The sequence below is a fragment of the Malaclemys terrapin genome, chromosome 2 (genome assembly GCF_027887155.1).
Source record: "Malaclemys terrapin pileata isolate rMalTer1 chromosome 2, rMalTer1.hap1, whole genome shotgun sequence".
NCBI lineage: Eukaryota > Metazoa > Chordata > Testudines > Emydidae > Malaclemys > Malaclemys terrapin.
The window spans coordinates 197,833,849-197,861,084 of NC_071506.1; the positions used below are offsets into that span (position 1 = coordinate 197,833,849).

Consider the following 27,236-nt stretch of genomic DNA (forward strand, 5'->3'; position numbering starts at 1 on the left):
TAACGACTAACAGATTTATTTGGGCATAAGCTTTCGTGAGTAAAAACCTCACTTCTTCGGATGCAACCGAAGAAGTGAGGTTTTTACTCACGAAAGCTTATGCCCAAATAAATCTGTTAGTCTTTAAGGTGCCACCAGACTCCTTGTTGTTTTTTTAACCTGGGAGGTAATGTGTCTGATCCTTTGGGATTGGGATTTTCTTTTATATGATGAAATAAGATTTTCAGAAATCTTCATCATATTTGACTTGGGTCCCTGGATGAAGGCCTGAGGCTGGGTTTCTTCAAGGAAACTGTGTTGTTGGCTTCTGGGCAACCAGTGAGGTAATAAAAAATCTGTTTTATGCTGGCTTGATAAATCTAAATCTTGGAATATCCACCAGCTTTTGGGGGATTGTCTACCCCATTATTTGCAGTTCACCTTAATTGAGTAACCTCAGCTGGCCCCCACTGGGGTCCTGGTCACAACAGGTAAAACCTTTCTATCCTGAGACAGTCATGGAGGATTAAGGCTTCCACTGTTCTCCCTTGATCCATTGACCTAAAACCCCCTCACCAGCCCCCGATTCCTAATGCCTGCTCTGAGGGATTTGAATACAAGGAGCAACAATATATAAGAATTGATGCTGAGAGTGTTAGAAAGTAAGTCTTCATGTGTTTTACAGCAGATGAGTGGCTCTGTCCCTTATCAGTAGGGCCCTACCAAATTCACAACCATGAAAAACACATCATGGACCATAAAATCTAGTCTCCCCCCGTGAAATTTGATCTTTTGTGTGCTTTTACCCTTTACTATATAGATTTCATGGGGGAGACCAGTGTTTCTCAAACTGGGAGACCTGACCCAAAAGGGAGTTGCAGAGGGTCACAAGGTTATTTTAGGGGGTCCCAGTATTGCCACCCTTATTTCTGCGCTGCCTTCAGAGCTGGGCGGCCGGAGAGCAGCGGCTATTGGCCGAGCACCCAGCTCTGAAGGTAGCGCCCCACCAGCAGCAACACAGAAGTAAGGGTGGCAATATCATACTATGCCATCCTTACTTCTGCACAGAGGCAGAGCTGCCGCTGCCCAGCTCTGAAGACAGCGCCACCACCAGAAACAGTGCAGAAGTAAGGGTAGCAGTACCGCAATCCCCCCCTAAAATAACCTTGCGACCCCCCACATACACACACACACACGACTCCTTTTCGAGTCAGGACCCCTACTATTACAACACCGTGACATTTCAGATTTAAATAGCTGAAATCATGAAATTTACGATTTTTAAAATCCTATGACCGTGAAATTGACCAAAATGGACCATGAACTTGGTAGGGCCCTAATTATCAGTTCTGACACACTACCCTTAAATCACCAGAGCCTCAAACATACAGAGGTCACATGGAAGATCTTTGACAGGGCAAGGAGGGTTGATACAACTCAGGTTCAGCTTCACTCCCATCAGTGGATCTTGGGTCTAGCATGTTTTGTGCGGTGTTAATTCCCCTCCCCCCATAGAAACATTCAGCATGGGTGATGTGTCTCTTTGACATTGAAATACAAAGTTTATAGCACAGAGATATGTGTCTTTAGAGGGGTTAATGGAAGTGGAAAAGTACTGTAGATTTTTTTATGTGGTGGGCTTTTCTGAACAACTCATGTTTAAAAAAGACTTTCGTGTCTAGCAAAGGATATTGCCCTCCTGCTACTCTGGCCATCTGCTTAGAATTGACTTACAAAATGCAGCACTTTCCTATTATAATGTGTCTAGGATAGGAGATTACCTCTAAATCTCGTTTGAAAGGTGATTCTTTTGAAGGTAAAGGCCCTATACCTTCCTGGTCTGAAATGCTGGTGACACTTCTTCTAGGAAGTTGAATTTTAGATAAATGTTCCTGAACTCAGTAGGTTTTGATTTCATGCTGTAACAAGAGCAAAATAAATCCTTAATCTAGCTGTGATGCAATAAATATCTGTTTACCCAAGAGCAGAGTGGCTCTGGTCTTTAAATGAAATAATTGGTTCACATTCACGTCTCATATCCCTTCATGCAAGAAATATTTTCCTCACTTTTTAGATGCCTAGCTCATGAAGAAAGCATAGTCTGAAAACTGTGCACCCGGCTTGTTCCTGCACCATTGAAGTTAATGGCCATCTGGCCATTTCAATGGGAGCTGGATCAGGCGCTATGTTTGCTGAAACTGAATATTGTCGGTACAGAATCATCCATGCTCTAGCTTCAGTCTCATCCCCTGCAAAGTTCTTGCTATTTTCTATAAGCAAACGTTTTGGTCCTCAGGATACTGTTTTGTTGAGAAATTGGATTTTTATTTTGCTAATTTTAAACCTGCAGTGTTGCAAACTAGGAATGTTAAACACATAAAGAAACAGGGTCTGCGGTTTTAATAATTACTTATTTATGCTGTTAGAACAGAAACACAGGCTGAGATTTTCAAAGCTGACATGGGGCCTTGAGACCTACTTTCCCATTAAAATCAAGCAAGCAATTCCCATTAAATTGAATGGGAACTGTGTATCCCAGACCAAATCCCTTAGGTGGCTTTGGAAATCTCAGCCATCATGTTTAGTATGGACGGGGAAAATTTTCATAGGCTCAGATGAGGATTAGGTGCCGAAGTCCCTTTGTAAAATATTCCCCTACAGCGAGGGGAAGGTTCTTTGATTCAGGCTCACTTGATTTCAGCATAGTAACTGTGTGCACAATCACCCATTGTTTTGACTTCCCTAGATGTGGCTCTTCAAGCTAGCACATGATTTCCAAATGGCGAGGCTATACTACCATCCTAGGCTAAGACGCTGCCAGAAAATGATTCCTACGCTAGAATACTGCTTCATAACTAGACTTAGCTGGAATAACATTTGAGGCTAGAATACAGTTTCAAAAGTAGGCTGGAACAGCCTTCTAATTGTTTTCTGCTAAAGTCTGGTTCCTAGCGTGCATCATCATTTCCAAACCAGGCTAGTCTAGAATATGGTGTTTAAACTAGGCCATGCTTGAATACCATTCTAATGTAGAACTCAGCTAGGGCCCCCTTCTAGACTAGGACATGTTTGCATGTTAGGTTAAGCTAGAATGTATCTTTTTAGGTTAAAACACACTCTCTAAATGACATCCCTGTAGAGTTTGAGGACCAGATTTCTAAAGGCATCTAGGCACCTAAAGATGCAGATAGGCCCTAGGCACTTTTGAAAATCCCGCTAGGCACCTGTCTGCATCATCTGGAGCTTAAATATCGTTAAAAGTCTGGCCTTAAGTACTTCGATGGATCAGGGTCTGTGCTAAACTGGAATACAGTTTTAGGTTGGAACATAGTTCTAAGCTAATACATGGTTTCCAAGTCAGGTTTAACATGGCTAGGTGCTGGCTATACCATACAGGTATTTAACCTAAATTAGCCTGAGAACCATTTTAAAATCACACTATAAAATTTATTCAGTGACAACAGTTCCCAGCCCAGTGTTGGCAGGTCCTAAAGAAAGAAGTGGTTTTAGATGCTTTTGTTTTAAAATACATTTCATCATCTTTTTTAAGCCTGACGTGTATTCTGTAATTGATAAGGGATCTTAAACATTATTTTATATTTACTGATTTTATTTTAAGCATTTCACTTCCTCTCTTATAATAAACATATTTTAGGCCAAAATTTCAAAAGTGACCAGCCAAATTGTGTGCTTAAACTCCTTCACTTGTGCAGAGTTCCCAACAGGGCTGGCTCTAACTTTTTTGCCGCCCCAGGCAAAAAAGAAGAGCGCCACCCTACCGTAACCCCCCCCCCACCGAGTGCCGCGCCACCAACCCCCCCCCAACGCCAGGCCGCCGAAACCCCTGCCCCCCCCGATTGCCGTGCTGGGCCACCCCCCTCCCAAGCGCTGGGTCACCCAAAGCCCCCGGAGTGCTGGGCCGCCGAACCCCCCCGAGCGCCGTGCCAGACCGCCAAAACCCCCCGAGCGCTGTGCCATGCCGCCCAAACCCCCGCCCCCCCTGGAGCGCCGCGCTGGGCCGCCCAAACCCCCGGAGCGCCGCCCAAACCCCCGCCCCCCCCCCTCCAGCGCCATGCCGCCGAAGCCCCCGCCCCCCAGGGCCGCGCCACTGAAACAAAAAAAAAACCCCTCTAGTGCAGCCCCGCAAACAAAAACAAAAACACCGCAAGCGCCCCACCACCACCCCAACATTGGCTGCCCCTTATAAGGTGCCGCCCCAAGCACGTGATTAGTCGGCTGGTGCCTGGAGCCGGCCCTGGTTCCCAAGTACTTGTGCATCTTCAGTAAGTGCCTCTTGCACACAAATATAGAATTGGAAGCAGACAGATTTGAAAATTGTCCCCAGTGTTTTTCTTGAGAGTGAGATGAAGGGTTATCAAGCCAGAACTGTTTTCACCTTGGTAGCTAAAGCAGATTTACTGTAAGTAGGTCAAATATGATGTGACTTGCAGTCTCCCCTGCCCCCATCCCCGCCTCTAAGAATCAAAACCTGTAAAGATTGCAGGATTTAGCTCTTCTATTGTTCATTGTTCACCTCTGGAAAGAATTATCCACATGCTGCCTGTGTATAGTTGTGAGGGTTTTTAGAAAAACACAATTGCTTAAAAAGAAAATGAACCTAATAAATTAAATGGATTACAGCAGCATGTAGGTTTCCTTACTTTATGCTTTGACCTTCCTTTGTTAACAGTTTTTCATCAACAGTTTTTCAGCATGAGCACAAAGGACTTGTGCATTTGTCTTTGAAAGTGTACCTCAGATTGGTAAAAGCTGAACATTTACTCTGTCTTCTCACAAGGAAGAGATGGGGCGATTTTTCCAGGCCATTATTCTTCCCTTTTGTGATTTTTTTTAACACTTTCACAAATCGAAATGGAAAAGAATAGAGTGCCATATATTGAATGTACAATAGAGCTTTCATCTGCATAGTGTCTTTCATAGAAACTGTATCCTAAGACGTATTATAGAGATAAATAAGAGCAGAGGCCAGGAAAATATAAAGGCTGTATCTGTTTTCATGAAAGTTCTGTACTAGCAGCTCTTCCTGCTGCTAGGAGGGTTTATATCCTGCTCCCCACTCTCCTTCTATGCATGTGCCCTCCCCTGACTCCTTTCCCCATCACTGGATTCTCCCCTGTAGCAGAGGGATCCCAAGTCATGTCTGTCTTGCCATGGGGATGATTTCTTCCAAACTCTGTGAATAAAAAAAATTAAAAATTAAAATGTTGTCTGAGGTAAAACCTGGAGGAGATTGACTGAGGCCCAGGAAACCCAGATTCACCTTGTGAAGTTTCTAAAACAGCATGTGTTTGCGCTCTACCCTTCCCACAGATCCTAGGGATCAGGGAGAAAAGAAGGCTTCAGCCCTGAGGTACATGATCCCTTAGGTATTTATGCCTAGCCTCCCATCTCCCCCATAGCATGGGCCCTTAGGAACCAGGCAGCCATAGGCTCCTTTGCCCACAGACATCCTGCTTTGGAAGGGTCCATGAGATGGGTGCAGATGTTAATGCTGCAAGCCAATATCTACCATTCCCATGGTGCTGTAAGTATTGTATATGCTGTAGTTTGTGAAGCACTGTGGGGCCTTCAGAATCAGAGGTGATATTACAATATATGCATTTAAAATGTTTCTACTAGTCTGAAAGTGTTTATGGTTCTACTCTTCTTCTCCATGTTAGGGATCGGAAATATCTCAGAAATAAGTAGCAACTTCTTAAGTGTAACCACTGTATAAATGTACGGTATTATCACTAACTGGCTGATGCTCCAAATTGAGAATGTTGTTTGATTCTGTGGATGGGATTTTATTTGGGAAAGCAAAACCGTCTCAACTGCTTTTAAATTTCCTTTCAGAAATCATTTTCTAATCTCCCAGTGGCTCTTACCAATGAGCTTGACTGGCCTCATTTCTCAGGGACCACTGGATTTCTGAACTCCACAATTGGGTAAGCTCATAGGAGGACTAAGCCAAGTTTTAGCAAGCCTTGATGACAAAAAAAAAAAAAAAAAAAGGAAAAAAGAAAGATGTGGGGAGGAGAAACCAAGCAAAGACCATTGGAGAAAAATCCAATGTTTGAAAATGGAAAAATAAAAGTGCTGGCATGCTCTGCCTCGTCTCTTCCTAAAATCATGATTGTCTCGAAGATTTTTCCCCACACACTCTCTCCTCTCAAACATTTTCACTAATGTGTGGGCTCCCAGACCAGCCTCACCTACTCCTTCAACTTTGCTTGCTCTCCACTCAGTCTCTAGAGATGGTGAACATAATTTATTTGAAAAAAAAAAAAGATTAAATTTTCCTTTTTTCAAAACCAAAAACTTTAACATAAAGCTCTTGGTACACAGCCCCGCCCCAAAATTTAATTCCAAAATTTTAAAATGTGGATTTTTTTGGATTTGTACTTTTTCTCCTTCCTGTTTCCTCTTTGCCACTGAATGAATGATGTCTGTATTTTTGAAGAGTTTTTCACTTTTTCATTTTTCTTTTCCACTCTGCAACTTTTGCAAGTCTTCACCTTTGAAAAAATTATAGTGAAAAAGGAAAAGGAAACACTCACGCTGCCACTCTGTAACTTTTACAAAGTTGGAGATGTTTGGAAAAGTAGAGTACTAAAAGAGAAAATGAAAAAGTGGGGATTTTGGGGAGGGAAGCCCTTGACCTCATTCACTTTATTGCACTGAATGGCAAAAAGTTGAGGAATGGGGGCAACAAGAAGAACAAAGGAAGGAAAATTCAAATGATTTAGAAAAAGTATTTCACAAAAAATTAATAAATGCAAATGAAAAATTGTTCCATTTTGATCCCTGTGAAATGGAAACAACTTCAGATCGTCAACATCTTTCCTGAAGTTGTTTTTCCATTTTTTGACCAGCTCTAATAGGCTTCCATATGTGGTATGGAGTGTATAGGGGATAGCGTAATGGACACAGAGCAGCTCTGTTATTGCTTCATGCCCTAGAGCAGTAGTGGGCAACCTGCGGCCCATCATGCTAATCCACAGGTGGGCCACGAGACAGTTTCTTTACATTGACCGTCCGCAGGCACGGCTGTCCCCTGCTCCCAGTGGCCGCGGTTCACTGTTCCCGACCAATGGGAGCTGCAGGAAGCAGCGCAGGCCGCAGGTTGCCCATTACTGCCTAGAGCATTGACTCTCAACCTTTCCAGACTTCTGTACCCCCAAGTTTCACCTCACTTAGAACCTACTTGCTTACAAAATCAGACAAAAATACATGTGTCACAGCACACTATTACTGAAAAATGGCTTACTTTCTCATTTTTTCCATATAATTATAAAATAAATCAATTGGAATATAAATATTGTACTTACAGTTCAATGTACAGTATATAGAGAACTATAAATAAGTTGTTGTCTGTATGAAATTTTAGTTTGTAAAACTAGGCAAATATCTAGATATTTGGAAGACCTCTGTATACCCCCCTAGGGGTACACGTGTCCCTGGTTGAGAACCACTGCCCTAAAGAGGCTGCTCAGGGTGCGTGTAGTAAAGTGGTCATGATAGGGTTTATAATGCCTAAATTATTACGGGAGGGAGTCCTGCTCCACTCCCACACCCTCTTATTTCCTGTTTAGTCGGTCTGAGGGTTTTTTTTGTCACCACTTTGTTGTAGTATAGTTAAATAAATAGCAAGGTCCCAGCCTGCAGTCCTGTGAGTAGAGTTATTTTTGTTGCACTGAGTGGTCCCTTTACAAAACTAGGGACTTGGAAAAAAGACGTAGGTCTAGGGGTTAGCATATATACGTTTGGATTCTGAGTGTCATGGTTTATTCCCATGTTTTTAATTTACATATCTACTTTAAAATAATTGGGCTAATATATATCTGGAATATGTAAAAGCAGGACTGAAGCAAAGCTAACTAAAATCCTATGTAAACTGAATTTAAAAACTGGGTCAGTATGCTGTTTTCTAGGAAGCATTTATGATTTATATTGATTAACAAAATATTGCATTCTTTGCTTTGCTTTCCACCTCATGCTGAAAGCTGTACAAATTTAATGTGTTACTTGTATAGCCTCTTTCATGGTTAATGGTCAGCATTATCACATTTCAAAGTAGGTAATATTTTGTTTTTCATTCTTGGTTTCAAGACTTGTCATGGCTTTACATTTATCTGCATTGTGTTTGCCATCCTTTATCCCAAATTCCTCTACATCTGAGTTCAAACACAACTTCAACAGCCCCAGTAGGGATCAACAAGTATCAACAAGGGTTCTAAAGGGCGATCTTTTTATCAGCTTTCCTTAAGGCTATTCTCCTTTACAGGGATTTTTACATTTTTCTCTGCGGTACAAAGGAAAGGGGGAAATTAATCAAATACAATCTGTCTTTCAAATCAGTCGGTCCAAGTTTTAAAACACTAGGAAATGAATGTCCTGCCAATACTTCCTCACTCTTATTTACTGTTTCACAACTATAACAAGAAGCCAAAATCCCTGCGTGTCAGTAGTATTGCTTTGGCAAATGGCATCCAGCATAAAGGTTGGTGAAGCAATTATCTGAAGAATCAGTATAAACACAACTAGAAATATGGACAATTTGAAAGCTACTGTCAGCCTAGAGAGAGCTTTTGGGGGGATATCTAGATTTCCACTTAAATCGTTATATTTAAAAGAAAATTATTAACTGTAAAAAGAGGAAGCAGAAAAACAAAGGAAGGTCGGGTTTGGATCTAAAATTGATTTCTGACTTTTCAAAACCACTGAGTCTCCCTGTTCTTCAGAGAATTAAATCTAAAGGATGCTAATGTCTTGTTCAGCAGTTTCAGGCTTGGGACCCTACTGTGCCACGCAGCAAAGCTTTCCTAGTCATTTATGTCAGAGAAGAGTTTAAATGAAAGTCCTCAGAATAGCCAGTGCAATTTAAACCTGACAAAGGCAGTTTTACCTTTTTCTCTCCTATGGGCTGCTCCCTCTGGCTACTTGGTTTTTCCTTACCCTCGTTAACCCGCTGATGGCCTTATCCTGCCTTTCTTTTTTTAAAATTGTTGTATGCGTCCACATTGTTATAGTCTGACAAATCTTCCCCAAAATGTTAATTTGAATCTCTTCCTAGAATTTTAATAATCAAATTGTCAAAATTATCAGACGCCATTGGCTTAAATTATGCCAAAATTCCAAAATTAAACTCTGAGGGATGTGCTTAATGGCATAGCAAACAAAACATGCCAAACAATGCAAAATAATGGTCCAATCCAGCAAACACTTCGTAGTCCCATTGCCTTCAGTGGGACTACTATTGATAAAAAGTATTATACTTAATAGTAAATACTAAGCCCAGTAGATAGTGTATACAGAATTGGGATCTAAAACTGTTCAGAGAACATATTGTATATTTTAATGTATTTTTAATATGTAATCTGCCAGCCCTTTTCTTTAAAGCTAGCCATGGTTTCATTTGTACCGTATGTGTTGAGTGCCTTTTGTTAATGTGTTTCAGAGGCTGGACAGACTCTCTCTATCTACGTTTACGCAGAAGAAACCGCTGCAATCACAGAGACTTCCAGAATATTTCCAAAAATGGTACTATAACCTCATTTTTTCCACAGATGAAAGTTTGATCTTGATGTTGAATTAATGGGTACGGCTCAGGAACGCCATTCAGAATAATGCTACATAACTGCATGCAAGAATTGTGGAGGAGTAGTGAACAGGATCTATTTAACACAGTGTCTTTTCTCTTTGGTTCAGTCTCGCTATTGATTCTGAATAAGAACTTATTTATGCTTGATCTCTTTCATCTGCTCTATGACTAATGAATGACTTCTGCCTGACTCATAATTGATGTGTTTCACTATAACTCTAACCTGGAATTCATTTTTCTCTGTCTAAATGTTTTTTCTAAAATTAAAAAAGTTTAGCTCTTAACACTGAAGTTTGCATTGAGGTTCTATGCCTCCAGAATTACGAACTTTAGAAATTGGTGCTGGATTGGAAGTTCAAATATCTCCTCCCTCACCTCCCATGGCCATTTTACCTCAGTGATAGAATTAAAAGCCTGCCTGTGTGATATAGAACACCACCATGTTCTGAGTTCTGGTTACAGAATTGGTAGTGCCTGACATGGTTGGAATACCATTTGGTCCTGCAGTGGAGATAGAAATGAATCATTCCTGAATTGTGCTATAACCTATGATTAGGTCCACAGTCACCATGCCTTCTCAAGGCAGGTTGGCTCATGCATTTTATTTCTGCTCTAAAAAGAAGCAACATGCCTTCCTCCCGATCCCTGATTGTGTGCTGCATCCCCATTGTGGCATTCAGGTGTGCGCTAGGAGTATTCCTGCCCCATTGTACAGGGATGTTCCGGAAATTAGATGCTCTGTTGCAATACAACCCTTTATTTACGGACGGCTGTTGTAGTACAGGTCAGACTTTTGTATAGTATATACATAATAGAGCTATTTAAGGTGTCCTGCTGGCCTAGGGGATTGGCACTCAGAGGGTTAGAGGGCCCAGGTTCAAATCCCATTGGTCCCCTGAGGCAATGAAAATTGTCAGATAAGATGATCACAATAGTCCCTTCTGGTTTTATAATCTGTGCAGATAACATCACCTCTCTATAGCAGCTTTATGTTCAATTTCCCTCTCTTTCTCTGGCCTCTCTTCTTTTTTTATAGAATCATAGAATATCAGGGTTGGAAGGGACCTCAGGAGGTCATCTAGTCCCACCCCCTGCTCATCTTGATGAGCTCTCCATCTCTCTCTTTTTTCATTTCACATAGATCTTTTACTCTCATATTGCAGAAACCTGCAGGGTATAAAATGAGGTGTGATTGTGCCAGGGTAAATTCTCTCAAGAAAACTGAGAGAAAAATTTAGGAAGACAAAAATTACAAGCGATAGAAAAGTCCCATGATGACTTCCCTTACTGTCATCTCTTGATCATCCGCCTGACAGAGTATTGTAAAGTATTTCCTCATATGGTGTAATATTTTCCCCAAATAGGAAAATTTAAATGGACACTGTCAACATTGGTAAGGCTGAAAACTGATCACTGAGTGACAGTGGTCCCATCTGGGAGAACTTAACCTATCTGCCTAAAATAATGCTTCCTACTACTTGAAACATGAAAAGAAAGAAGATGCAAAGAAATTCACGATGCAGAAATCCATTTCCTCTATCATAGGACCAGTCCTGCAATGTGCTGAGCTTCCTCAGCTCTCAGTGAAGCCACTGGGAAATGAAAGCACTTAGCATCTCCAGGAACCATGCGGCATTGTGCGGAATCAAGCCCATAACACTTAGACAAGGGTTTTCTTATCATGTGCCTCATAGAAAGCTGTGTGTCATCTTTTCTTCATATTCCTAGTGTCAGTATGAAAACAAATAGAAGGAAGGGCTGCTCCAGATAAGAGCTTTCAGATGGGCCCAGACTGAGGGCACGTCTTCACTACCCGCCGAATCAGCGGGTAGCAATCGATCTATTGGGGATCGACTTATCGTGTCTAGTGAAGACGCGATAAAAACGATCCCCGATGGCTCTGCCGTCGACTCCGGAAATCCACCGCGGCAAGAGGCGGAAGCGGAGTCGACGGTGGCGCGGCAGCAGTCAACTCGCCGCCGTCCTCACAGCCAGGTAAGTCGACCTAAAATACGCAACTTCAGCTACGCTATTCACGTAGCTGAAGTTGCGTATCTTAGGTCGACCCCTCCTCCCCCCGTAGTGTAGACCTAGTTCAGTCAATGGGAGATCAATTTTTTGACTTACTGACTTTGATGGATTTTCCTTTAAAATTCCAGACTTTGGAGATTAAAAGTGAAGCAGAGAGACAAACAAACAAAAATCAGCCATTTAAAAACATGTCTATCAAAATTCAGCTGAGGAATTGTTGCATATGTAAAGTTTTTGGTGCTTAAAGGAGAGTTGATTTTCTTGGTGTTGGTAGGGTTAGTGGAAAGTTTTGAGGTTTTGTTTCCTATGTTTGTTCATTTTACAACATGCAGGAATGCTGATCACTGCAGGTTGGCAAAATCCTGTGCCCCGTCTGCATAGGTGGGGTCTTAAATGCATTGTGAGTGCCGTGGTTTTGCTGTAGGGGGAGGGGGATGGAAAACTGTGAAGCATCTGCAGCGAGGCACATCTCTGTGCATTCCACATCTCTGTGCACAGTGGAGAAATGTCCCACAGCAGCATCCTGGGCCACAGTGCAAAGGGAGCCAGGAAAGACTGAGGGCATGGCCCGTAACAGTTTTCCTAAACATAACAATGTCCAGTAGCCTATAAAGCTAGAAAAGGGATTTCAGTGCCATTGTGAACTGGAGGGTCCCAATTTACCAAGGTGACCTAGTAAACATTTATATCCATGGAGAGGTCTGAGGTAACAACTGTTACATTTGTAACAGTCTTAAGGGACAGAAAAACCCTTGTAAGTTATTTGTGAAGATTTTTGTGGCTCCATCTGAGCCCTGCATGGTTGGACTCATGGTCTCTAAGGCACTTGGCTTTACAGATGGAAAGATACAAAAATAGTCACACTAGAAACTATAAAAACTCTCCAGAATACTCCTAAAATAGTTTATCTGTAACGTATGTGGTATATACAGAATACATGATGGTATGGTATATAGGCTTTCTCCACACTCATTTGGAATGATGCACATAGCTCACGAGTGACTTTCCAACATGTTTAATACATGAGCTAGGTTAATAATTCATAACTAATCATTTTCTCTAGCAATTTCGCTTCTTTTTTCAGTTTGCAAGTGATCTGTCAACAGTTTACCAATCTAATTTATTTGCTCTTCAAAATTATTTGTTGAATAACTTCTGGAAATAATTTTTGGAGCATAGCTTATTCACAATCAGTTCATCATACTTATTCAATATCTGAAGTCCTAAACTCAAACTGTTTTACGTGGATCAGTAGGTTACATGGCATATTTTTGTTTCCTGGTTGGATTCATGCAACTCTTAGGATCAGGTTTCCAGTACAGATACTCACAATTATGAGTTGGAAATTTACTTTGTGTATGTTCTGCAATATTTGCTTAAAATCTGTTGTTTTGGTGAACATTTCTGCTAATGAATTTATTTTACTAGAATATTCATAAAGATGAACATGAGAGGGACATGAATACAGTCAAAGTGGATTCCTTTAAAAATCCTCTAATAGTTACAGGATTTTGTTTTGCAGTATTCACCCACCTCTTTTTCACACGCAGACATCATTGTGTGTGTATATTGGGGCTGTCAAGCAATTTAAAAAGTTAATCGCAATTAATTGCACGATTAATCATACTGTTAATAATAGAATACCATTTATTTAAATATTTATTGATGTTTTCTACATTTTCATATCTATTGATTTCAGTTACAACACAGAATACAGTACAGTGCTCACTTTATACTTATTTTTGGTTACAAGTATTTGAACTGTAAAAAAACCCAAAAGAAATAGTATTTTTCAGTTCACCTAATACAAGCACTGTAGTGGAATCTCTTTATCATGAAAGTTGAACTTACAAATGTAGAATTATGTACAAAAAAACTGCATTCAAAAATAAAACAATGTAAAATTTTAGAGCCTGCAAGTTCACTCAGTCCTACTTCTTGTTCAGCCAATCACTCAGACAAACAACTTTGTTTACATTTGCAGGAGATAACACTGCCCGCTCAATAACAATCCAAAGTAGTGCGGATTGATGCATGTTCATTTTCATTATCCGAGTCAGATGCCACCAGCAGAAGGTTGATTTTCTTTTTTGGTGATTTGGGTTCTGTAGTTTCCACATCGGAGTGTTGCTCTTTTAAGACTTCTGAAAGCATGCTCCACACCTCGTCCCTCTCAGATTTTGGAAGGCACTTCAGATTCTGAAACCGTGGGTCGAGTGTTGTAGCTATCTTTAGAAATCTCACATTGGTACCTTTTTTTGTGTTTTGTCAAATCTACAGTGAAAGTGTTCTTAAAATGAACATGTGCTGGGTCATCATCTGAGACTGCTATAACATGAAATTTTTTTAACAAGCATCATCACCATGGAATCGTGTCCTCTGGAATGGTGGCCGAAGCATGGCCATGCTTAGCATATCTGGCACGTAAATCCCTTGCAGTGCCGACTACAAAAGTGCCATGCAAATGCCTGTTCTCACTTTCTAGTGACATTGCAGATAAGAAGAGGTCAGTATTATCTCTTGTAAATGTAAACAAACTTGTTTATCTTAACGATTGCTTAAGAAGAAATAGGACTGAGTGGACTTGTAGGCTCTGAAATTTTACATTGTTTTGTTTTTGAGTGCAGTACTTATATAAGGTGAATTGAAAAATATTTATAATCAAAAATAATATACACTTTGATTTCAATTACAACACAGAATATAATATATATGAAAATGTAGAAAAACATCCAAAATATTTAATAAATTTCAATTGGTATTCTATTATTTAACAGTGCGATTAAAACTGTGATTAATTGTGATTAATTTTTTTAATCACAATTAATTTTTGAGTTAATCACATGAGTTAACTACAATTAATCGACAGCCCTAGTGTATATACATGCATTTTATAATGTATTGAGTGTAATTATGCTATCGTTTTTTTATATGGAGATATACCTATCTCATAGAACTGGAAGGGACCCCACAAGGTCTTCGAGTCCAGCCCCGTGCCTTCACTAGCAGGACCAAGTACTGATTTTTCCCCAGATCCCTAAGTGGCCCCCTCAAGGGCTGAACTCACAACCCTGGGTTTAGCAGGCCAATGCTCAAACCACTGAGTTGTACTTTTTGTTATCAGTAATTACTACTAGAGTCATATAACTGAAAGATTAATTGCATGGCTGAGTGATTATAGTGTAAATACAATATAGTTAATGTATTTGAGTTCTAAAAATACATGAATCAAGTATGAAATCAAAGGGGTGATAATAAGCAGTTTAGTAATGTAATTAAACTTCCAGAATGGGCCTGATCCAAAGCCCACTTAAATTAATGGGAAGACGCCCACTGATTTCAGTGGATTTTGAATCAGGTCCTATTTGAACAGGTAATACTTAGCAGTTAAAAACATAATCATGGTGTAATTACACTGTATTTGCTATGTAACCACAGTGTAATAGTCACTGTATTGTAAAGCATATAATATGTGTGTATACATATATATTCTATGTAACCTGATAACTTCACTATCTGCATACAGAAAAGACTATTTGCTTCTGAAGACATTACCCCTACATCCCTAATTGTTGTTAAGAGTTTTGAACCTACCCTTATTTATTAATGCTGGGATTGTTTCAGTTTTTCAAGTCACCACTTATCATATATTCCATCATCATTTTGTGCTATGATCTGGTGTATTGGTGTTTTTTTGCCTTTGACCTGAAAAGCTCAAGTACTATACCTGTTAACGTATACTCTGGCCCACTGAACATTAAAGCACCAGATATGTCACTGCAGCCTGGAATACAGTTAGAAGTTTAAAATGTTGCCTTCATCTCAGCTGTCTGGGGAATAATAGTTCACCTGGATGTATTTGAAGAAACCTTGAGCCTTTTTCTTTGCACCCTAATCTTTTAAATTGCTTTATTGTCTGGAGGGGGCAAAAAGTTCATTAAGCAATAAGATATTTGCAGCCAAGCAGCCCAGTGCTGAACGTTGGCACAACTTGGAACGTGACTCTTCCAGCACATTTCAGCAGTGCCCCTTTTCATTTCCCACATAATCTGGTGTGTACCAATCAAAATACCTATCTAGTGAGTAGCCATTAGTGACCTAATTGCAATACATAGAGCTAGTATACAGCAAGTTAAAAATACCCACCTCTGATATTAAAAAGAAAGGAAGGAAAATGTCACTTTAATTTAAGGTTACATTTACAAATTGCTTATACAGGTTTAATACATGATTAATAGAGGTTTTTTAATAAATCATCAATCAATTAGAGATGGTTATAGAGTCCAGCTGGTTAAAGAGAACACACAGCTGCGGAGACCTTTTTGAAGTGCAGGCTTTTATACATAACATTAAAATCTTTCTTTAATTTAATCAGCTTGCTGCCATTATTGTTCTTTACCTCCAAAATAGCCACAGCTACCATCTTGCTGTCACTACTTATGCTTTCTCTTATAGGCCACAGAGAGACAGAAATAGGGTGACCAGACAGCAAATGTGAAAAATCAGGACAGAGGTGGCGGGTAATAGGAGCCTATATAAGAAAAAGACCGAAAAATCAGGACTGTCCCTATAAAATCAGGACATCTGGTCACCCTAGACAGAAATGACTTTGTCAATGTGGAATGACGGGATTGTGGACATGAGTAAGGCCTTGATTCAGTAAAGGATTTAAACACAAGCTTTAGTTTTTAAGCACTTGCTTAAAGTTACGCATGTGCTTAAGTACTTTTCAGAACAGGGCTATTTTCCTGATTTTAAAGTCTAAGTGAAGCCTCCACTGCAGAATACCACAGGAGGGGTCTGCTGGTTTCCTTCCCCTAGGGGCAGAAGGTCTGCATCTTACCAGTTGGGTGAAATGATACTGAAATTCACAGCTGCACCGTATGTTGTGAAAGGTGCTGTTGGCATATTCCCATTTTTCATATGCTTGTCGCTCATAAGGTTACCAAGATGTGGGCCATTAATTTTTATTAAATTGTGAGAATGATTCACTTCTCAATTTATAGGGAAAGTTAGAAGCAGTTTGACTGTTCACAAACAAGGATGGTTGGTTTACTGGAGATGCCTGTGTGGACAAAGCAGTCAAATCTAGATTCAAATCCAGATTCAAATTTACCCAAAAGTTCAGAAGTATTTTAATCCGGGGTTTTGAATCAGATCCTTCACTATTATATAAAGTACCATTGGAACTTTATATAATAGTGAAGTGTTGGTTGTTCCTGGCACTGTTTTGTGTAGGTGGAGGAAAGGAGGTCCATGGAAACATTTTTATTCAATAAATAGAACCCAAAAGAAAGGGCATGGAGATTGTGTGCTACATCCCTAAAAGAACAAATTCACTCTAGAGATCTGTAATTTTAATGGTGTTACCCTATTTCTCTTTCTCCCACTGTGTTTGATCATGTAGGTGGTTCTTCAAAAAATCTTCTGGAGTTAATGAAAAGGTAAGCACTAAATGGGATTTGTACCCTGGGTGCAGGTACAATAGTTAATTAGAATTCTACCTTCCAAAAATAAATCAAAACAAAACAAAAATATACTGTCTGACAGTGCTGTAAGTCTTAAACCATAGATTTAATGACCTACCATTATTTGGAAAGCTGCCTATTTCTTCTGCATCATGAAGAATAAGTAATTGAAATAAAAAATTTTGATTGAATTGCCTCATACTTAGGGCCTGGACGAAAGCCCACTGGAAGTCAATGGGAGTCTTTCCACTGACTTCAAAGAGGTCTGGATCAGGCCCATACAGCAGGTTTACACTGATGTAACTCCATTGACGTCAGTTGAGTTACTCTTGATTTACATCAGCATAAATTAATTATTAAACAGGCCCTTTGCCTTATTCTGTGAATGTAATTTCTGAAGTGTAGACTGATAAAGCTGAGTGGCTGAGGATTAACAAGCAACAACCCCAAGTCTGAGCTGAATTTAGATGAGTAGTAGGTTTGGTTTGAGTTGCCACACCCAAAGTTAATAGATGGAGGTACATTGTGGCTCCCACACCCCAGGTCAATCAAAACTGATCCTTAGGATTTTCCTGTAATAGATCCTCACTCTTTGCTCTTGTGCCTGTAATGCACAACTGGAGGAAATGCTGAGTCATTGGAGAAACAAGTGTTTCTGAGCCATTGGGCCACTTCACCAGCAGGAGAGACATGTCTGTCTCCTTGAGCATCCCCAGCCACCAATTCCTTTCCCTCCATCAATGCGCTTAGCAGTTCCTCTTGGTGGGGCTACTGTCAGCTGCTTTCAAATGTAGCTTTGTCTTCTCGTTGCTAATTGTAAATATTTTTTCACCTTTCTCCTTTTCTTTGGCAGCTGGTTTTTAAAGAGGAAAAAGTTTGACTGTAGTAAGCTAGGCTTAACCCATGCTGTGAAGTTTTGACGGATCACTTATTTCTGTGACAGCCTTTCAATAGGTGCAATGCGTGTTTCTCTGCACCTAGCCTGCTCTGCCATGGGCTGGCCCATCGCCAACCCTTTCTGGAAGGCAGAAACATAGCACACAGCAGTGGCTCTGATTCCTAGCCACATGTGGCTGGCTCCTACACAGTGAGCACAAAGTAGGGAAAGCCCCTGCACCTTGTTCCCCATATTTCTGCATCCAGGCAAGGCCAGCCCAGTTTAGCTCTTAGTAAATAGATGGGCCTTACTCACAGACTCATAGACTTTAAGGTCAGAAGGGACCATTATGATCATCTGGTCTGACCCCCTGCATGTTGCAGGCCACAAAGCCGTCCCTACCCTTTCCCTTGACTCTGCTGTTGAAGTCCCCAAATCCTGTGGCTTAGTGACTTCAATTGGCAGAGAACCCTCCAGCTAGCGACCCCTGCCCCATGCTGCGGAGGAAGGCGAAAAACCTCCAGGGCCTCAGCCAATCTACCCTGGAGGAAAATTCCTTCCCGACCCCAAATATGGTGATCAGTAAAACCCCGAGCATGTAGGCAAGAGTCTCCAGCCTGACCCTCGTTAGCCATTATACTATTTACCTGCCATGGCACGGTATTCCTTACACTGTACCCTGAAGGTGAATGAACTCTGCCTGTGTTGTATCAACAGGAAGAGAAAGTCCCAGAGTTGAGGGCCTTAAGCAATCACATTCTGCTTTCAGCTCCCAGCTGCTTCAAATATAGGGGTGATAAGCAAGAGAATTCCAGCTGATCTCAGCTATCAGTGCAGTACATAGGAAGAAAAGCAGTGTCTTCATGAACTAGGACTCAAACCATATACTTTATAGGTCAATGAAAACAGAACAAGAGACTTTTGAACTGATCTTCTAATATAATGGCACGTTTGTGGAAAAATGTGAATTCATGAAATGCCAAGGTTTCAGGTCCTGGGCATTGGCTAGATGCACCAATGGGGACATGTATGTTCAGTCTGAAATGACCCCCTACTAATCAGTCACTGGAATCTGATCCTCTTTGAATTTGGGGGTGAGGTGGTTTCCAATTCAATGTCTGGATCTATGGGTTTCCAGGTCAGCTCCAAAGCCAGAAGGGGCCTATTTTCCAGTTCCACTTAAATTTGTGTAAGATTTTCTTCCACCCTGAATGTTGAAAATTTTTTGATAATCATGATATTAACTAATTTAATGAGATTTCTTCCATCTTGGGCGATAGTCTTGAGACTTTAACTCTCAAGAGGTTAGCAACGTTGCTGCCAAAACCATATCCTGATTTGACCTTGAACCCAAAGCTTTAGGGTAAACCTAATCCTGAGTGATACATGCCCTCCTTGTCCAATAATTAAAATGCTTTGGTTGTGGTTTTACCTGAAAGGAGAGTGCTTGATTTAGATTCTGATTGATGCAAAGAAGATGGAATAGCAGCTCGTAAAGAAGTGAAAATAAATATATCAGGGGAAAGGGGAATTATGAAAAAAATTAAATTACCAAAATATAGAACTATAATAAAAACATTTAGAATGATTCAAACATAGCCTAAATCTAAAAGAAATACTTCACAATGTGCAATATGCTCTCACGAACACAGTGTGTAATTCAAACTACTGTATGAGAACGGTCTTCAACATTAATATTGCTACTTATTTATTTTTTATATTTTTTAGCTTGGCTAGGAATCAACTGTTCGACAATCCAGCCATAGTTATCTATGCTTCAATTGGGAATGATGTCTGCAATGGGTAAGGTGTCAAGAAACTAAAATACCATTTATATTACCATATATATATGGCTTGGAGGCCTTTTCACTAGCGAGACATTTCAATCTTCTTATTTTATTCAATTAAAATGTGCTTTTGTTGTTAGCAGTGCTCTTTTTTTTAATCTGTGCGGAAAAATATTAGTCACAGTTACAGGGCTAGCTGCTGCTGTGCTCCCTTTCACATCTCTCAGAGTGCATCACCTCACAGATAGGCCTCTTGCCCTTATGTGTGTCTAGGTGAAATCACGCGATTCTTCCACTCTTAACCCAGACCTGGGGACACTACGCTATGTCGTTCAATCATTAGCACCCTTCAGCTCCAACTGGACACTTGCGTTTCTTCCTTTCAGGAGCCTCTGAACAGCGTTCTTAAAACAAAGTATTATTTAGCAGTAGGAACAAAGCATGAGTGAAAATCAGATTTTAAAACAACAAGCAGTGTACAGGCATCTTACCTAAAGTCAGTACACATGTATTTTGAACATACAAAGTATTCTGAAAAATCAGGTCCCAGGTCTCAAATTCAGCACCCAAATTACTGTATACTTTAGATCTTAATCTCTCTGTGCCTCAGTTCCCCATATGTAAAATGAGGACAGTAATACCTATTCATTTCACAGGGCTGTTGTGCAAATAAATTCATTAAAGTCTGTGAAGGACATGTAGTGTAGTGATGTGCACCATAAGGAAGCCATGAAGAAATCAATAGAGCAGGATTTGAATAGCGTGCGATAAATAAGGCTACAGACCACAGGCCGGACACTGAAAAAAAAAATACATTGACTAGCTGCTTATTAAGTCAACACTGCCCAACCTGTGCATTCAATGAGGCAAGAATCTGCTATAGAACAGTAGAACCTAGTACTGAGCTATTAATTAGAAAATAAAGCCATTACATTACCCAGTGGCTCAGTAATATGTCTAAAGCTGTGGAACAGAAGCAGGCTATAATGAAGTTCACAGTAATAGACAAGACATGACAATGACAAATACATACTACCTTTACATGGTAATATGTAATCATAATATCACTGCACAAATGAAATATCAGAGTTTATGCGTCTTCATGCAACAGCTTAGACATCAATCTAATCCTGGAAACATACAAATTCTAGTATCTGTGATGCAGGAGATCAGACCATATGATCATACTGGTCCCTTCTTGCCTTAGAATCTATGAATTTCCTTTACTCTTCAATATTTCTTTCTCTAATTCAGGTAACCCCTCTGCTTTCCTCTGTCTCTAACATAATTTTTTATTATTTTACAAAATTATTTCTCCTCCCTAATGCAAAATTATTCTTTGCCTCCTCCATTTGTGTAGATTTTTCAAAATGCTATTTATTATTTATTCAAAATAAATATTTTAAAATATATTTTATCCCACCCTTCGTCACATGACAGTGGTACTTTTGTGTGGTGAAATATTCTGTGCTGTCTGTTTCCCACCCAAAAAATTACTGGGATCAAAAGCACAGGATTATAAGAATACAGTCATTCTTGTTACTCTTTCTGTGAAGGGAAAGTGCTCCCACAGATCGAACTGAGCGAAAAGAAAACCATGGATTGGTTTTCAAGAAGATGTCTCTATATACAGTGAAACTTGTTTTGAGGCATCCACGGAGGTTCTACTGAATGCAGAGCATCTACTGGGTATGACTTTAAACAAAAGTCTAGACATATAAAAATGTCTTTTAAGGCAGCTTTACATTGCAGTAATAAAGGCCTTCCAGCCTAATCCTATATTTCTCTCTTCAAAAGAGATAAATGCTGCCGTATACACTGCAGGAACAATCCTTAACCAAAGCAAGGCTAAAATGACAATATTTCCTCCCATGTGGGGAGCTGGGCAGTGAGTAATATAGGCATTTGTAGAGGGAAAAGATAATGAAATTGGCAGCACATGCACTACTTTCCCTCTAGTACCCACATTGTGGTGTCCAATCATGGGGTTAGAAAAATAAAGACAGATGGAGATTATATCTCTCTGCCTGCTGAGGTGCAAAAGTGGGACACAATGAGGCTCACAGACCCAAAATGAAAAAAAAAAAAAAGAGAGAAAATAAGTAGTCAAGAAGCTTAAAATGCTGTGGAATTATTAAATGTATTCATTCCGTTTTATATAATAAACCATTTCTACAACCTTTCATGATTCTGTATTTATGGTCTAAAGACATTACAACTGAAATGATAGCAAACTAGTGTGAAATGGAGGTAATCCACTGTCTAAAATGAAGGACAGCGGAGACGTATGATGGGAATAGATGAACATTTCATTATTACAGTGCTGCCATTACTGGCTCCACTATCTACTGTCCCAGTTCTGAAAATGCTTTATGCTCATGAACACTCCCATAAACTTCAGTGGAACTAGTCATGTGTAAATTTATTCACTTATGTAAGTGTTTGCAGGACTGGGGCATCTCAGGACTAAGGGTGAAATTTACCCCTGTATACAGGACCAGCCCAAGGCATATGAGCTGTTGACATCCCACTGAAATCTGTTTCAGTGCATAGGCCTTGATCTGGCCTTCTGAGGAAGGCCCAATCCTGTAGTACTCTGATGAACAAGGGCTAAAGGGCCGCACCCCAAGCAAGGCATTCCATCTTGTCAGTTATCAGTCAAAAGCATGTGAGTGTGCAAACTTTTAAACTGTGTGTGTGTGTGTGTGTGTGTGTGTGTGTGTGTGTGTGTTAGGATAACAATGAGAAATCTGTGTGTAGCTCTAAGGGTAATATATGGCCTTAATAATGTAAGAGCCCCTTAGAATAGATTGACACGAAGTAGCATTTTGTCAAACATCCACACATTAAGATTTGAATGGTCTGAACTGACACAATGTACTGTGACAGAAATCAGTTTCTGAATATCTTAGTGTTATGGATTGCCATGATATAAAGCTATTGCAGAGGACTGTGTCCAAGAACTGTGATGATGTCCTTTGACGATGTGTTGACAGTGCATCCATGCTTAGTGTTCTCTGACAAGCCTTGAAGCAACTGTTGCAAAGACTGAAATGGAAATGTCTGTCAGACATCTTTTTGGTTTGTTTTTGTTTCAAACATGATCACGGAAAGGAAATTACAAAAAGATACATTAAAATAGCAGCCGCCTGATATAAATGGACAAAGGTAGGAAAACTTGGAGTTAAGAATGTTACTTTATCTTCAGTTCAACCCATTGTGTTTACATATTGCACAGGCCTTAGATCAGAATGGTGGTTTTGAACTGTAAGTGCTGCAATACCTGTGGGCTAAACAAGGTGAATTAAGGGCAGACCAGCAAACCTCATCACTAAATGTCACTACTTATGTTACGTTAGTAGGTTCAAGCCTGATTTCCAGCTAACTGGATTTTTAAACACTTTAGAAACATATACCAAACAAAGATTAAGTGCCGACCAAGGAAGCTTGTCTAATAATTAATTTGCATACAAAATACAGCACACGACATTATCCTAAATCCACAGCACATAGTTCTGTCCTGCAGGATTCCTTTCCTTCCCACGAACACACATTTCTAATACTCCAAAACTAAAACTAGAGCCTTTTCAAAGACTCCACCTGAGCAACATTCAGCTGTAAAATAAATTGCACCTGCTTTGCACAGAGTTCGTTGTTCATTGCAAGCATTAAGGTTAGCTTTGCACTACCCTCATGAGGTAGGGAAGTATTATTGTCCTTACTTTACAGATGAGGAAACTGAGGCACAGAGATTTAGGATATGTCTACACAGCAAAGAAAAACCCACATCTGGTCCCTGCTAGCTGACTTGGGCTTGTGGGGCTCTGGCTGCAGGGCTGTTACATTGCTGTGTAAACTTCTGGGCTCAGGGACCCTCCCACCTTGCTGGGTCCTAGAACTCAAGCCTGGAAATCTACACAGCAATGAAACAGCCCCACAGCCCAAGCCACGTGAGCCCGAGTCAGCTGGCACGGGCCAGCCATAGGTTTTTCTTTGCTATATAGGCATACCCTTAGTGACTTGCCCAAGAAGAAAGTCTGGATGGAATCCAGGTCTCCTGACTGCTAGTACTGTAACCTGCCCCCAAGCCCACAAGTTGAAAAAAGAGTACAGGAGTGATAATAACAGGTATAGCAATACATGATGTGAGTTCAATCCCCAGCTGCTGTTAATTCATTTATTAATTGAAAGCACTTAACTTTTTTGTATCAACTAGTCCAAATCCTCAATTTAAATCTGTATAGCACCATTGTCTTCAGTGAAGCCACACCAGTTTACATCATTTAAGAAACTGACACAATATTTTTAACACTATGGCTAAATTATAAATCGTTCTCTGCAGGTATTCAATTTTCAAGCTGTGTTTTGTTGTGACTGGTCAAACAAGTCTCATGGGATTGTGTCTGCTTCACGGCTTGAGCACTTCCAGTATGAATACTCAGGTGCACAAAGCTCAAATTTGCTTTCCGTGAATTCTTGTGCATGTGACTTTAGAATCACTTTCTGCAGACACTAATTGCATGAACGTTTGTGGAGAGCAAAAGCAAAAAGGGCACACACATGGCTGAAGTACATTCATTTTAAACTGCGAGTGAATATTAATGGGAACTGTTTTACAGCATTCAGCCAGCACTAATAGAAAGCAATAGTATTAGACTCTCATGAATGACTTTAAGACAATTTAACTCCAAATTCAGGGCAGCAATGTAAACGTAAGCCCATTCACCCCCTACCAGGGTATGGTCCATTTAGTACTATTTCCCAGTAGTTTGCATTCAATAAGATTTTGTTCCATACTGTGCATGGCAGCACACACGAACACATTCTGAATTTTAACTACAGTATCTTAAATGTCCATTTCTAAATGATTTTTGAGAGCCAAATTGTAAACACAATAATTTTTGACAGTAAAAATAGGTGTATATGGTAATGTCCTCTACCCAGCATCCACCTCAAATAGCCAGACTGAGTACTGGGGAGATGAGGAGGGACTCAATGAGGCCACTTGATGGCATCTCTTTCAGCCCATGGATTCTTAAACATAAACAGACTATGGGGTTGGGAGATAGAGCTGATGCATCCATGCAGGAGGCTCCTTCCGTAGATTGTCTATGACCTGTCCCCTGTGCACTTCCACGCAGGGAGCCCCACAGAGCTGGGCTCCAAGCCATCTGGCAGGTGCCTAGGTAGCCCTTTCTTGCACAGCAGAACACCACCAGTTGCACCATCTGGGGACATCTTAGCCACAGAGATGAGGACTGGATTTGCAGAGCCGTGTTCTTAAAACTGGCCTGTTATCTCTAGAGTCAGTGGAGCATAAGTAACAGGAATGTGTACAGTAGGAATGTGTGTGTATATCAGGAAGTTTTGTATATAATAAAACAGTTGTTTGAATAATATAAAAAAAGAGGGATGTTCTCTAGGCAGCCCATTTTTTAATTCAAATTTATTTTGCCATCAGGGTTTTTTCTAAGCTGTTTACTGCTGAATGGAATAGGGGAAAGGTAAATCTGCTCTCACTAACGACCGAGACTCCCGATCAATGAAAACCTAAATCTTTGTTGCTGTGTCTCACTGACAATCACAGTATTTTAACAATGTTCCTGTGCAATTATTCTGTGGAAAATGAAATGTCTGCTGCTCCTGCATCTAATTTCCTACATTTGCTACATCAGCAGTTTTCCACTCTCCCTCGGAGCACTGGTAAAAGACATACAAGATTTGAAAGCCTCAGCTATAGATGATGTCTGTCTGTTATACCCAGACAACAATGTATTGAATGCGAGATGTACACAGTAGTTTGGAAAATATCTGATGTTATCCAATGCAACTGTCATAAAAGTATCTTAAATTTACACCACATCTTTCATCCTAAAGCTATTTATGTACTCAAAAATAATTTCATCCACTTCTGGGGTCAAACACAGCAGCTGTTTAACAAAACACAGCAAAACAATGCAACAATTTAGAACAGTAAGTGAAGAATACCTTCTCCAAATGAAACTTCAGGGGGAAATTTAGCACAGTTGTGTGTAGATACCCAAACTGGAATTTGACAAGTACATCCCTGTACTTACTATCGCTGTTTTCTTGGAAAGTGACATGGAATCTTTAATGACCACAACAGACAGGACCTTGGTTTTGTGTCTGATCCAAAAAATTGTACCTTAAGGCAGAATATTAGTGACCCTCTCACCATGTCTGGGTACTGGTTCAATACTGATTTAGAGGATAAAATGCCAGGCTGAATCACAAATACCATTACCTACAGCACTTTAATGTTCCTTGGTGTTCCCCGGGAAAAGTATAATCCCACTAGAATCAAGGTACTGGATGATATGGTATAGGTTCATGGATTTTAAGTCCAGAAGGGATCACTTTCGATAGTCTAGTGTCAGGTCTGCCCTATAATCCTAATTCCCCTCTCACTGGGTACATAAAAATTAACTCAGTTGGAATCAGTAGAGTTACCTCACAATAAAATGAGTGTAAGAGAGAAGAGAATCAGGCCTTGGGTCCTTTTATATAGGGAGGCCACGCTCTGTGCTTATTAGAAAGCATGCACTTGCTTGTTTTTTGTTTTGTTGAGGTCTTTTTACATGATTTGTGTTTGTGGAAATAAGTGATACCAAACCAAAGAACATTGTTTTTCATTCCATTTTAATCAGCTATTACAAAATGGAGAAGCACTGACTAATAACACTGCTGTTTCATGCTAAACACTGTCTTTTTTGTGTGTGTGCACATTAATCAGTAAACTATCTGACCTTTTTTCCTATTCTTTCATATATAGGAGACCTGACACAGTGGCTCACATGACTACACCCAATCAAATGCACTCCAATGTCATGCAGACGCTGCAGTATCTAAACTCTCAACTTCCTAAAGGCAGCCATGTGATTTTAACAGGCTTGGTAGATGGTCGCTTTCTGTGGAATCAATTACATAGCAGATACCATCCTCTTGGTAAATATCTGACCTTGTTTTTAATTTCCTAGGCATGAATCTTGAACTCTACTGATGTACATTACAAGATGGTTTTAGGAATGGTGAGTGGCATTCCACCAGGGTTGGATTTGTCCTGGTTTGTCCAAAACTGCAGTCTGACTGGCTGATCTTTGTTTTGGGGCGGTTGTTCCTGGAGCGAAACAGAGTCATTTACGTGAACATCTGTCCACATCCAAATTTTAGATGTTTCGATAAAATTGGACCCAGATTTGAACACGCCCATGTCTAGGTTTTGCAAAACAAACCCAACCGATGAAATTTTGCAAAAACAAAGTCATGCCCAATAGCTCCCAGTGAAAGTGGAGCTGTGCAACCCCAAAGTTCACAACATTAACAAAATGTGCTTGGGCTTTTTTTAAACATGGAATTGTAATAAGGCACTTTAGGACAGTTCTTGGAAGCCTCTCGTTTCAGAACACATGTGAGGCTGCACCCATGACCACAGGAAGCTCTTTGGGGCCTGTATTTTTGTTCTATGTTTG

At 40.2% G+C, this 27,236-nt stretch overlaps 1 protein-coding gene across 4 annotated transcripts in view; it reads left to right on the forward strand.

Annotated features, from left to right (window-relative positions):
- Positions 1-27,236, forward strand: part of AOAH (acyloxyacyl hydrolase) — a 110,504-nt gene that overhangs the window by 57,518 nt on the left and 25,750 nt on the right. For all 4 annotated transcript variants that reach the window (XR_008443852.1, XM_054018509.1, XM_054018510.1 and 1 more), the window contains exons 13-17: positions 5,836-5,927; positions 9,440-9,522; positions 17,022-17,058; positions 19,688-19,762; positions 26,540-26,712. Coding sequence is in view for 3 of the 4 variants with exons in the window: in XM_054018509.1 (XP_053874484.1) it covers positions 5,836-5,927; positions 9,440-9,522; positions 17,022-17,058; positions 19,688-19,762; positions 26,540-26,712 (460 nt within the window). In the remaining variant the exon portion in view is untranslated. The remainder of the gene's footprint in view (positions 1-5,835; positions 5,928-9,439; positions 9,523-17,021; positions 17,059-19,687; positions 19,763-26,539; positions 26,713-27,236) is intronic.